The sequence below is a fragment of the Bombina bombina genome, chromosome 3 (genome assembly GCF_027579735.1).
Source record: "Bombina bombina isolate aBomBom1 chromosome 3, aBomBom1.pri, whole genome shotgun sequence".
Taxonomy (NCBI): Eukaryota; Metazoa; Chordata; class Amphibia; order Anura; family Bombinatoridae; genus Bombina; species Bombina bombina.
The window spans coordinates 1,249,770,016-1,249,784,374 of record NC_069501.1 but is presented as its reverse complement, the minus strand read 5'-3'; the positions used below and the strand labels follow the sequence as shown (position 1 = coordinate 1,249,784,374).

Sequence of the window (14,359 nt, the reverse complement as noted above, 5' to 3'; positions counted from 1 at the left end):
ATTTAATAGCTACCTAGTTAAAATAATTACAAAATTACCTGTAAAATAAATCCTAACCTAAGTTACAATTAAACCTAACACTACAGTATCAATAAATTAATTAAATAAAATACCTACAATTATCTACAATTAAACCTAACACTACACTATCAATAAATTAATTAAATACAATACCTACAAATAAATGCAATTAAATAAACTAACTAAAGTACAAAAAATAAAAAAGAACTAAGTTACAAAAAATATTTTTTTTTTTACAAACATTAGAAAAATATTACAACAATTTTAAACAGCCAATAGAATGCAATAGAATGCAAGCTCAATCTGATTGGCTGATTCCATCAGCCAATCAGAATTTTCCTACCTTAATTCCGATTGGCTGATAGAATCCTATCAGCCAATCGGAATTCGAGGGACGCCATCTTGGATGACGTCCCTTAAAGGAACCGTCATTCGTCAGGAAGTCGTCGGTGAAGATGGATGTTCCGCGTCGGCGGGATGAACATGGATCCGGAAGAAAGAAGATTGAAGACCCCGCTTGGAAGGTGACATCGCCCGGATGGAAGACTTCTTCAGCGCCGCTTGGAGGATCACTTTTGCCGCTCCGGATCTCCTCTTCAGTTCCATTGGTGGCTCGGCTGAGTGAAGACGACTCAAGGTAGGATGATCTTCAGGGGGGTAGTGTTAAGTTTTTTTAAGGGGGGTTTGGGTTAGATTAAGGGTATGTGGGTGGTGGGTTGTAATGTTGGGGGGGTTGTATTTTTTTTTTTACAGGCAAAAGAGCGGAATTCTTTGGGGCATGCCCCGCAAAGGGCCCTTTTAAGGGCTGGTAAGGTAAAAGAGCTTTGAACTTTTTTAATTTAGAATAGGGTAGGGCATTTTTTTATTTTGGGGAGCTTTGTTATTTTATTAGGGGGCTTAGAGTAGGTGTAATTAGTTTAAAATTGTTGTAATATTTTTCTAATGTTTGTAAATATTTTTTTATTTTTTGTAACTTAGTTAGTTTATTTAATTGTATTTATTTGTAGGTATTGTATTTAATTAATTTATTGATAGTGTAGTGTTAGGTTTAATTGTAGGTAATTGTAGGTATTTTATTTAATTAATTTATTTATAGTGTAGTGTTAGGTTTAATTGTAACTTAGGTTAGGATTTATTTTACAGGTAATTTTGTAATTATTTTAACTAGGTAGCTATTAAATAGTTATTAACTATTTAATATTTATTGTACCTGGTTAAAATAAATACAAAGTTGCCTGTAAAATAAATATTAGTCCTAAAATAGCTACAATATAATTATTATTTATATTGTAGCTATATTAGGGTTTATTTTACAGGTAAGTATTTAGCTTTAAATAGGAATAATTTATTTAATAAGAGTTCATTTATTTTGTTAGATTTAAATTATATTTAACTTAGGGGGGTGTTAGTGTTAGGGTTAGACATAGCTTTAGGGGTTAATAAATGTATTAGAGTAGCGGTGAGGTCCGGTCGGCAGATTAGGGGTTAATACTTAAAGTTAGGTGTCGGCGATGTTAGGGAGGGCAGATTAGGGGTTAATACTATTTATTATAGGGTTATTGAGGTGGAGTGAGGCGGATTAGGGGTTAATACATTTATTATAGTAGCGGTGAGGTCCGGTCGGCAGATTAGGGGTTAATAATTGTAGGTAGGTGGAGGCGACGTTGGGGCCGGCAGATTAGGGGTTAATAAATATAATATAGGGGTCGGCGGTGTTAGGGGCAGCAGATTAGAGGTTCATAGGGATAACGTAGGTTGCGGCGGTGTACGGAGCGGCAGATTAGGGGCTAAAAATTTTTAATAGAGTGGCAGCGATGTGGGTGTTAGTGTACTTTAGTGCACAGTAGTTAAGAGCTTTATGAACCGGCGTTAGCCCAGAAAGCTCTTAACTACTGACTTTTTTCTGCGGCTGGAGTTTTGTTGTTAGATTTCTAATGCTCACTTCAGCCAAGGCTCTAAATACCGGCGTTAGAAAGATCCCATTGAAAAGATAGGATACGCAAATGGCGTAGGGGGATCTGCGGTATGGAAAAGTCGTGGCTGCAAAGTGAGCGTTAGACCCTTACCTACAAGATTCTAAATACCGGCGGTAGCTCAAAACCAGCGTTAGGAGCCTCTAACGCTGGTTTTGACGGCTAACGCCAAACTCTAAATCTAGCCGATAGGGATTAGGTTTATTTATTTTTTTATTTTGGATAATGTGGTTTATTATTTTCTGTAATGTTAGACTTTTTTTATTTTGTGTAATTTTAGATTAATTTAATGTAATCTTATTTTTTTATTTTTTTTAAGTAATGTAGTATTTTATTATTTTATGTAATTAAGGGGTTAATTTAGGAGGTGTTTGGTTAGGGGGCTTAGTCATTAACTTAGTTATTTGGGTTGTGGGGGTTGGCGGTGTAGGAGTTAATAGGTAAATTAGTTTATTGTGTTGGTGGTGGATGGCGGTTTAGGGGGTAATAAATTAATTATTTAATTTGCAATGTGGGGAATGGCAGATTAGGGGTTAATAGATGTATTAGGTAGATTGCAATGTTAGGGTTGGCGGATTTAGGGGTTAATAATTTTATTATTATTTTTTTCTTAATAATTGGTACGGGCAGTTCGATTTTTTGTAATACTTATTGCGGACGGTTACGTTTTTTTGTAATGCTCCATTTGCCTTAGCTGCATTCCGAGCTTTGCTGCATCCAGGTGAATTTTTTTGGCTGTGTGTGCAGCCAACATTCTTTTGGCTGCCTCGCGCTGCCATCATTCCTTCGAGGATGTGTGCGTAACTGGCGACGGACGCGTTACAAGCGCAATTATAGTATATATCATATAGGAACCTTTATGTCCTTGCAAAAGGATTTGGAGTGTTTTGTAAAAAAAGAAATAAAACACCTTGAAATGAGAACGTTTAGTCTTGCAGTGAATTAGCATCCCAGGTGATTGTGATTACAATAAAAGCAAAATGGTTTTTCAATGGCCAAAGTCCCCACCACCACTTGCCTTATTCAGAGGAGTAAATCCGGACTTGTTCCTGGAATAAACTAGACCTGTCAGTTATTTTATTAGCAAAACTGCATAAGTGTGATCATCTTATCTCCTTTCTAATGTCAGTTGGGGACAGATACATTGGAGGGTTAGTCTTGTGAATTCTTCATTGTAGACTTCCGATTCTCAGTATTGGAAAAAACTGAATTTTCAGAGTTAAATTAGAAGATAAGGGAGTAAAATAAATACAGTGCAAAGATAATTTTTTAATTAATTAAACATGTCCCTTTAACGTGCATTAAATCATTTTATATTATTGGGCCACCTTTAGCATTTGCAGAGCCCTGAGCAAGAAAAACTTGTGGGTCCCCTCAACCCAGCACTCTTGTTCCTCTCCCCCTCTATGCCTTGCCCCCTATATGGCCCAACCCCTGTCCCAACACTATATATTACACTTTCTGATACCATAAACACTATGGGTCCCGCCAAGTGTAGGGCCTTGGTTGGGTATCCCTCTCGCCCTGTCCAAATTGCCGGCCTGCGAGTTACCTATCGTTTGTTTCTGGCACAAGTTGCAGACCCCTAAGTATAGTCTGTACATCTTTGAGTGTAAAACAGCATCACACTGGCACAAAAAGACCCTGCAATCATCAATATGGTAAACTGTAGGACATTTGATAATGACACAGTAAACTACATTTATGGAACTGTCTAAAGGTCCTGAGCAGGTCAGCCTGCTGTTACCACAGATAAACCAATTACTATAATATTTGTTTTACAGAAACAGCTTGAGGTTATTAAATTAATATATTCCAAACTTCATAATTAGAAATATTTCCCATTTCTATTATAAGTCAATTACCTTCAAATTATAGTGAGATAACATCAATGGGAGTTTGGTATTCTGTTACATACAAACAGGATCTTAAATGTTTTCCTTAGGAAATTACTGTAGTGGAAATACATTTAGTAATAAACACACAAATCTAGTGGTATAAGTGATATTTGTACAGATACTGTATTTATCATCAATAATTTTCTACATTAATGGAAATTATAAAATGAACTATCTATATTTACTTAACATATTGATTAATGGATAAAGTATTTTCAGTTAGAGTATTCTCAAGGGAACTTTTTATACTGAGTGTTCCAACCTGAAGGCTAGATGAAAGGGTATTTCATCTTTAATAAAGAAAGTAGACTTCTGCAGCACTGAATAATCTGTTTTGGACAAATCATTTGGAACAAACATTATGAAAAATGAGTGTTTGTGAATATTCATGTGTTGCACTATTCGGTATTCTGAATATTTGTTAACATTTGCATTTGCTTTAGTTAAAATGAATGTAAATGTTCTCTATTCCTGTCACCTTTGGAGCAAGTGCTCAGGAGCTGCAGCTGTAAGCAGGAAACAAGGTCAGACTAGCAGGGTCGGTATCTGTCTGGCAAATACAGTACAAGGGTAATCCGGAGGCTAGGTACAAAATACAGGCAAGGTAACAAATCCAGCAGGTCAGTAAAAAATCAGGTATCTAAGCAAAGGGTCACACACAAACGGAATCTAGAACTAGCCAAGGTCAATACCGGACAGCAGATAGCAACAAGGATTCATCTTCAGCAAGCAAAGGCATAGGGGTCAATTTATTATAGTGCGAGCGGACATGATACGATGTAGCATATCATGTCTGCTGCACATCGATAAATGCTGACAGCGTACGCTGTTGGCATGTATCATTGTACCTGTCGGGGGTGTCAGTCAACCCGATCGTATTCGATGGGGTTGATTTCTGTCCGCCGCCTTAGAGCAGGCAGATAGGTTATGGAGCAGCGGTCTTTAGCATCAAATACGGAGCTTGATAAATTGACCCCATAGACTCAATGTCACGGCAAAGACTGATTAGCCAGGCAGGTTTAAATGGCAAGAGGTGGAGCTAGGGAGCCTGAGAGAGAAAGAGAAAACCAACAGGAAAGCATCCACACCCAAAGCCCTCTGGTGGCTCAGGGGAGAGTCATTGGGATAGAACATGGAAGACCAGAGTTTAAGACCCGATCGGGGCATGATGGACCAGGGCCTGCTTCTCCTATTAGCACCCTGGACTATGTAAAGAAGGTCGTGTTAGCGTGCCATCACTCCTGCGCTAAAGGCAAGGGATCAGCACATCTCTCCAACAAAGTGTATTTCCCCTTCAGTAAGGAATTTTCATTTCTATTTTTCTTTTTAATAGTGTAAAAAGGGTAGCTATGGAAATATATTACTGTAATTTCCCTTGGCAAATATTTTACTTTAAAGTCACGGCTCACAGAAGATCTCAAAATTTTCATCATCTGCTTTACAAAATATCTAGAAAAAGTTAATCAAGTGTGTTCTCAATTCTCTTTTTTAATCCTCTATCTTAGAGCTCTTAAAAACAGATCGGACCTGTGGCGTGTTACAAAAACAGTCTTGTTGCTCTATTATCATTAAGTATTCCAATCGAATCCATATTTAGGGCCTAATGGTTCTGGGGCTTTCTCTATTACCAATAAGCAGAAAATCAGAAAATAAAAATATTTTATTCACCAAAAAACAGCTACAGCCCCTACTGGGTCTCTCAAATTCTGTAGTATGTCGAAAGCACTGATTGCATCACTGGTTCCTTGGCAAGTGCAGTAAATTTTCTCCGTAGAGAGGTCACGCACGGTAGGATTAACATGTACCAGATAATGATCCTTAAATATAGAAACATTCTAAATAAATTACCTCTTCTGCCACAGTATTCCCTAGTAACTGTCTCTAACATTCATCAATGCTCAGACAGTAAACACCATGTAGCCAACAATTAATACAAATACCTCATGTAAAGGTTTAATGAGACAATGGTGCTGTTAGACCATTCATTTTCCTTTCTATAAACATAAGAAGCTGTGGGAAGATTTACAGATAGCAACTAGCTGCTGTTTTTTTTCATTTTATGCCTTTATTCCTTATCAACAGCAAAATGAAAGCCTAAGTATTTAGTTTTTTCCCTGGATTTCTTTTTTGTACTCAACATGATTTTATATCTACAGTATGCTGAGGTTCACAAACACTGTCTTTTAGGAAGACATTTTGTCTCAAATTTTGACCGGTCATAGTCCACAAAATGTATTAACTCTTTGCTTTGCATAAGGGTTAAACAATCCATAAATTGCTTGAAATTACATCATCATGTAACCTGTTGAGTAAATTATCAAATAAAATTAAAGGGACATTGTCACGGATACAAAACTGCCCACACCCTCAATATTGGATTACTTTGTGCCCCAAACTCCCCTTTCCTTTGTGTCCTCACTGCTTGAACTTTGTCATGGAAAGAGCTGGCCGCTTGGCCCCTTCCTGGCTGGCCGGGCTTATGGAACTACTCACCGGCCGGGCTACCTAGGGATCCTAGGTCGCTCCCGAGGCCCTTTGCCCCAGAGCTCCGGTCTTTTGGGGATTTGTTGTGCCTTTGGTGAACAGGGGCTGAGGTGATTGCTGAGGGGGAGCCCACTCGGCAACTGGGGGTTTTGGCCCCCCGCACCTCAGTCCCTTTGCCAGGCTGCTGTTCCGGGCCCCAGTAATAGATCATGTCGCTTTTTGGACTGTAGCATCTGGGGACCAAGAGCTTTCCAATGACACGATCACCCTGAAACTGCAACCTAGATTCTGTGGGGGTCTCTATGTGAATATGGCTCCCATGGAGGCGCCAGCCCGTCTGGAGGGGTGGGAATGGCAGGATCAAGATGAGACGGTGTATATAAGATGTGCGATTTTCCCAATAAAGTCTGTTCATGTTTTACCTTAATACTGGTCTTGTCTGGTTATTAGGGTGGGATGCTTGCTATAATCACTCTCCAGCTACAGGTTCCGGGGAGGAAGCAGGATATTTTGGCAGAGATACCCAGTTGGGATATTTGGGGTCCGTCACAGAGATGAAACCCTATTTTTTTTTTCATGATTTAGGTAGAACATACAATTTTAAACAACTTTCCAGTTTACTTCTATTATCATTATTATTATCCCTTCATTCTCTTGGTATTATTTGTTGAAGGAGCAACGATGCACTACTGGTTGCTAACTGAACACATGCATGAACTAATGATGACAATTGGTATATATATGTAGCCACCAATCAACAGCTAGAACCTAGGTTCTTTGCTGCTCCTGAGCTTTCCTAGATAAACCTTTCAGCAAAGAATAACAAGTGAAGGACAATAAATAAATAACAGAAGTAAATTGGAAGTTGTTTAAAATTGTCTGATCTGTCTAAAGCATGAATGTCTAATTATGACTTTACTGTCCCTTTAACAGAGACTCCCTCTGGCATTAAAGGAGTTAAACCCATTCCATCGACACAGAAGATATTATACTGACACGTAACTGGTTGACTAAATTAGAAGACAATTAGGTTCAAGGTTGAGGGAATGTGGTTTTTATTAGCAGGCAACACTATTAAGACACTTGCAGAATTCACAGACTTAAAGGGCAATTTTAAATTAGATAACTCATTATGAAAATATGTATTTAATTAACTCCACAAAACCTTTCAGGTTGCCTCTTGATCAAGCTTGATGAGATGTTCTTGCCAAGCTAAAGGGGCACAGCAAAGATGCAAAAATGAATTCATAATGAAGGTATTAATGGAAAACTAATTAAACTTTGCGAGGCACAGGATTACTCAGGCAAAAAGACGGGCACACCTGGATCATGCCAAAAAGAGGCTTACAAAGAAATAATCCCAGACATGAGCGCAAGAAAGAGACGCTCAATGACACCATGAAAAATAATATTTCACTTGAAACAGGACAAGAACTACGGAGGTACTGGATAAGTGACTACAAACTCACATGTTTATAATATAAGGACAATAAAATCAAAATTAAACTTATGATTCAGACACATGTAGTTTTATACAATTTGATTTGATCTTTTTTTTTTTTGCTTTGCTTTGAGTTCTCTTGGTTATCTTTTGTTGAATCGCATACCCAGGTATGCTCGGGGCGCAGCAATAAAATACTGGGAACTAGCTACTGATCAGTGGCTGTTCTCATTAGATCACCTGATATGTTCAACTAGATCTCAGTAGTGCATTGTGCTCCTGAGGTTTGCTTTTCAACAAAGGATAGCAAGAAGACAAAGTAAATGTGATATAGAAGTAAAATGAGTTGATTAAAATGTCATGCTCTGTCCGAAAATGTATTTTTGACTTTACTAGCCATTTAACAGCAAATCAAGATGACACAGGCACATCTTATACATCGTGATTCAGATAGGAAATGCCTTTTAAACTCTTTCCACTTCTTGATCCACAGTCAAGTCCCTCCTTTTTCTGTATCTTTTGTAAATACTCCTCTCCTTTTCATGGGAGCATACTGAGGTAGGCTCAGGAGCCTGCACGTGTCTTTTACACTGTATGCATAACATTGTTGCAAACAGTGATGTATACTCCTTAGCTTTTCTTTTATGGAAAATAACTAAGTTTTAACATAAATTGCAAAGGTTTTTGTTTAACTATAAGCGTTATCTGAATCTAAAAGTTTAAAATTGATAGTGGCCCATTAACGCTTCACTTTTGTTCATGACCCCATTAAAAAAGTATTTGTTTATTCTGCTGCTGGCTTGTATTAGTAGTACTAGCTACTATGCTCTCCTGAAGATGTTCCCCATATGAAATAGTAGAAAAATCTTTTTTTTTTTTATTTTTTTTTATAAATTCTAAATAACCCCATGGCTGGATATAGGTCTTAACAATTTATTTGTATTTTTTTGTGATAAACTATTCATCTGAATCAGATTGTTTTTTGTTTGTGTACATGTCTACTGTATGCAATAATAACCTCTCTAGATGCATATATAAGGGGCTTTAGGAAAAGACTGCATATTACAGGTGTGTCAAAAAGGTAGATCCCCCTCTTAGCCAATAGTGATAGTATACACTCAAGTGAAAAAAATGTGTTTTGTAGAAAAAATAATATATATATATTCTGCACCTCTTCAATGGCCTTAATGTAATGTGTTATTCTGCATAAGAATATTAGTCCCTGAGTTAAACAAAGATCAATTTTGCCTGCAAAGTCAGATTTGCTTATACTTAGCTTATGCATAATTAGATTGCACTGAAGCATTTCACAAAAAGGTTTTCCCCATCTCGCTAATATGTGGGCATTGGCATAGAACAATATAGACTAGAAATATGGTTAGTGAATGTAGCCTGCTGGCACCAACACACAAATAAACCTTGCTCACAGCTGAGACTGCTGCTTTCCTTGCTTGACAGTGTGTGGCCCCTGGGGGTGTGAGTGAGAGATGCCAGGGCAGATTGCTGGACAGATTGTGAGCTCAGATGCAGCAGGTGACATTAAACCCTACATGACTGTGACATGCAAATCTCACCCAATGCAGTCTGGGCACAGATCTCCCTCTAGTGTAATCACCTGGCAAATTTAGGAAACTAAACGAACCAAGCTAAAGGCAGACACGTCTTTCATTAATGGCTTTAGATAGTAAATTTCTTCCAGAAACAGTGAGACATGTACTAAAGCATTCTTGGCGAAAGAGCAGAAGTCACTTTAAGCATCAGCTTGGCTTTGAGAATATAGCTGAACAGCTAACTTGTTGTGTGAATTTGTTCTTACTATGCTGGCCAATGAGAAGCAGCGGAACACTAACCCCCTATTTATTGTAACTTTATAACCTTTGAAGCATTGAAGTACCTGAAGGGACCATAAGCTGGCATCATATTGAAAGCAATCCCTGACAAATATTAATACACAAGCTGATGGAACACTAGCAAGCTAATCCCTTCTAGTGACCTAGACTGTCATCTTCAGCTGTACAAAGTCCTTTTGTACTGGTTCGGTGCTCTTCCTTGTGGCTGATTTAACCAGAGCAATGCACTGTTGCCCTTTTTTGGCAACCACAGAGTTAAAATTACCATTGCATTTTTTAAAAGTTTGATTTTAACCAGATGACATCTAGAGGCCTATTTAACAAAGGTCTGTTAAACCTGTCCGTATCTGATGCAACGCCGCCCCCTGCAGACTTGCAGCCAATTGGCCGCCAGCAGGGGGTTGTCAATCAACCCGATCGTACTTGATCGAGTTGAATTGTGGTGATCTCTGTCCACCTGCTCGGAGCAGGCGGACAGGTTATGGGGCATTCGGAGCTTGATAAATGGGCCTCCTAGTCTGCTCAGGACTGCCTTATGTAAATATAAGAATGCTAGAAATGTGTTTATTTGTGTGCTTAAAGGGACAGTCTACACCGTAGTCATCTTTAAGTTTTGTGGACCCAGGACATAATTGAAATCGAGAGAAATCTCAATGTATCCTTCCTGGTAAAATATTTTATTAATAAATAATAAAATAATTAAAGTCTCACTTTAGATTAAGCTGTAAATATCCTCCTGCAGCCCTTTCTATATCATGCAACAGTAACAGTAAAAAAGTTATTTAAAATGACTATTGTTTCTGTTCACTTTGTAATGGCTGCCAAGCTCCACCCACTGATGACATCACAATCTGGGCTGCATCTATGCACTCTGCTGAATAGCATTGACAGTCTTGTGTAACATTATTCTGCATTCTGATTTCTTTATAATATCTAATTGTCCCGGTCCCCTCTCTTCCCGTTATAAAGAGACACTGCAGTGTAACAATAAAATTAATTTTGTTATTTTTCTGTGTGTTTAATCCCTGCAAAAGGATTTAAAGGGATATTAAACCCACTTTTTTTTCATGATTCAGATTATCAATTTTTCTTCATTCTCTTGCTGTCTTTATTTGAAAAAGTAGAAATGTAGGGTTAGGAGCCGGCCCATTTTTGGTTCAGCACCTGGGTAGCGCTTGCTGATTGGTGGCTACAAGTTAGATAATAGAAGTAAGTTGGAAAGTTGCTTAATATTGAAAACTCTCTTTGAATAATGAAAGAAAATGTTTGTTTCATGTCCCTAAGTAAAAGTAACATATATATACAGTACCAACCACAAGGTTGGCATTCAGTGTGATTCCATGCTATAGTAAATACATAATATTCCAATGTGTTTGCAAATATAAATCAGTAAAATGTCCTTTTATTCCTATAGGCTCTTCTACAAGTGGCCAAAAATCTGTTCACACATTTGGGTAAGTTCTTCAATTTCATGTATTAAGCAAATAATTATGTCTGCCACGAGAATGGGATGTGAGTTTGGGAAATGACTTCTATAACAATGTGAGTGTCTTTATTAGATGACAGGATCTCTATGTACTATAATACAGTACAGTGATTTGGACATGTGGGGTAGCTAAGGGCATCTGTCCATAACGATAATCTCTGTATCTGTCACCAGTGATTACTTGTCATAAGGGGCCAATCTGTGTCCTTATGGAGTAGCTTGTTGAGCCCAATCAAAGCTTAATATAATTTCTAAATAGTAAATTATTACACCATGTCAAATTCTAACAATACAAAAAGTTAATTCCAATAATATAAAGGACATTAGACCCTAAACACAAATTCAGTATTTGATGCATCTCTAGTTATGTATAACATATTATGTTGTCTGATTTGTGTGGGATGATGAGGATGATAAGGGCAGTGCGTGTCACTCTGTAGAGGAGCAGGAGATGAGGGCAGTGTGTCTCACTCTGTAGAGGAGCAGGAGATGAGAGCAATGTGTCTCACTCTGTAGAGGAGCAGGAGATGAGAGCAATGTGTCTCACTCTGTAGAGGAGCAGGAGATGAGAGCAATGTGTCTCACTCTGTAGAGGAGCAGGAGATGAGGGCAGTGTGTCTCACTCTGTAGAGGAGCAGGAGATGAGGGCAGTGTGTCTCACTCTGTAGAGGAGCAGGAGATGAGGGCAGTGTGTCTCACTCTGTAGAGGAGCAGGAGATGAGGGCAGTGTGTCTCACTCTGTAGAGGAGCAGGAGATGAGGGCAGTGTGTCTCACTCTGTAGAGGAGTAGGAGATGAGGGCAGTGTGTCTCACTCTGTAGAGGAGCAGGAGATGAGGGCAGTGTGTCTCACTCTGTAGCGGAGCAGGAGATGAGGGCAGTGTGTCTCACTCTGTAGAGGAGCAGGAGATGAGAGCAATGTGTCTCACTCTGTAGAGGAGCAGGAGATGAGAGCAATGTGTCTCACTCTGTAGAGGAGCAGGAGATGAGAGCAATGTGTCTCACTCTGTAGAGGAGCAGGAGATGAGAGCAATGTGTCTCACTCTGTAGAGGAGCAGGAGATGAGAGCAATGTGTCTCACTCTGTAGAGGAGCAGGAGATGAGGGCAGTGTGTCTCACTCTGTAGAGGAGCAGGAGATGAGAGCAATGTGTCTCACTCTGTAGAGGAGCAGGAGATGAGAGCAATGTGTCTCACTCTGTAGAGGAGCAGGAGATGAGGGCAATGTGTCTCACTCTGTAGAGGAGCAGGAGATTAGGACAGTGCGTGTTACTCTGTAGAGGAGCAGGAGATGAGGGCAGTGCATGTTACTCTGTAGAGGAGCAGGAGGTGAGGGCAGTGCGTGTTACTCTGTAGAGGAGCAGGAGATGAGGGCAGTGTGTGTTACTCTGTAGAGGGGCAGGCGTTGAGGGCTGTGTATGTTACTCTGTAGAGGAGAAGGATATGAGGGCAGTGTGTGTTACTCTGTAGAGGAGCAGGAGATGAGGGCAGTGCGTGTTACTCTGTAGAGGAGCAGGAGATGAGGGCAGTGTGTGTTACTCTGTAGAGGAGCAGGAGATGAGGGCAGTGCATTTTACTCTGTAGAGGAGCAGGAGATGAGGGCAGTGTGTCTCACTCTGTAGAGGAGAAGGATATGAGGGCAGTGTGTGTTACTCTGTAGAGGAGCAGGAGATGAGGGCAGTGCGTGTTACTCTGTAGAGGAGCAGGAGATGAGGGCAGTGTGTGTTACTCTATAGAGGGGCAGGCGATGAGGGCAGTGCGTGTTACTCTGTAGAGGGACAGGAGATGAGGGCAATGCATGTTACTCTGTAGAGGAGCAGGAGATGAGGGCAGTGCTTATTACTCTGTAGAGGGGCAGGCAATGAGGGCAGTGCATGTTACTCTGTAGAGGAGCAGGAGATGAGGGCAGTGCTTATTACTCTGTAGAGGGGCAGGCAATGAGGGCAGTGCATGTTACTCTGTAGAGGAGCAGGAGATGAGGGCAGTGTGTGTTACTCTGTAGAGGAGCAGGAGATGAGGGCAGTGCGTGTTACTCTGTAGAGGAGCAGGAGATGAGGGCAGTGCGTCTCACTCTGTAGAGGAGCAGGAGATGAGGGCAGTGTGTGTCACTCTATAGAGGGACAAGAGATGAGGGCAGTGCATGTTACTCTGTAGAGGAGCAGGAGATGAGGGCAGTGCGTGTTACTCTGTAGAGGAGCAGGAGATAAGTGCAGTGTGTGTTACTCTGTAGAGGAGCAGGAGATGAGGGCAGTGCGTCTCACTCTGTAGAGGAGCAGGAGATGAGGGCAGTGTGTGTCACTCTATAGAGGGACAAGAGATGAGGGCAGTGCATGTTACTCTGTAGAGGAGCAGGAGATGAGGGCAGTGCGTGTTACTCTGTAGAGGAGCAGGAGATAAGTGCAGTGTGTGTTACTCTGTAGAGGAGCAGGAGATGAGGGCAGAGGAGATGAGGGCAGTGCGTGTTACTCTGTAGAGGAGCAGGAGATGAGGGCAGTGTGTGTCACTCTATAGAGGAGCAGGAGATGAGGGCAGTGCGTGTTACTCTGTAGAGGAGCAGGAGATGAGGGCAGTGCGTGTTACTCTGTAGAGGAGCAGGAGATGAGGGCAGTGCGTGTTACTCTGTAGAGGAGCAGGAGATGAGGGCAGTGCGTGTTACTCTGTAGAGGAGCAGGAGATGAGGGCAGTGCGTGTTACTCTGTAGAGGAGCAGGAGATGAGGGCAGTGTGTGTCACTCTATAGAGGAGCAGGAGATGAGGGCAGTGCGTGTTACTCTGTAGAGGAGCAGGAGATGAGGGCAGTGCGTGTTACTCTGTAGAGGAGCAGGAGATGAGGGCAGTGCGTGTCACTCTGTAGAGGAGCAGGAGATGAGGGCAGTGCGTGTAACTCTGTAGAGGAGCAGGAGATGAGGGCAGTGCGTGTTACTCTGTAGAGGAGCAGGAGATGAGGGCAGTGCGTGTTACTCTGTAGAGGAGCAGGAGATGAGGGCAGTGCGTCTCACTCTGTAGAGGAGCAGGAGATGAGGGCAGTGCGTGTTACTCTGTAGAGGAGCAGGAGATGAGGGCAGTGCGTGTTACTCTGTAGAGGAGCAGGAGATGAGGGCAGTGTGTGTCACTCTATAGAGGAGCAGGAGATGAGGGCAGTGCGTGTTACTCTGTAGAGGAGCAGGAGATGAGGGCAGTGCGTGTCACTCTGTAGAGGAGCAGGAGATGA

The 14,359-nt window shown here is 40.8% G+C and overlaps 1 protein-coding gene across 4 annotated transcripts in view; it reads left to right on the top strand.

Annotated features, from left to right (window-relative positions):
• PDE2A (phosphodiesterase 2A) overlaps positions 1 to 14,359 on the top strand; it is a 1,131,360-nt gene that overhangs the window by 982,115 nt on the left and 134,886 nt on the right. For all 4 annotated transcript variants that reach the window (XM_053708776.1, XM_053708774.1, XM_053708775.1 and 1 more), the window contains one exon: positions 11,082 to 11,121. In XM_053708776.1, the coding sequence (XP_053564751.1) occupies positions 11,082 to 11,121 (40 nt within the window). The remainder of the gene's footprint in view (positions 1 to 11,081; positions 11,122 to 14,359) is intronic.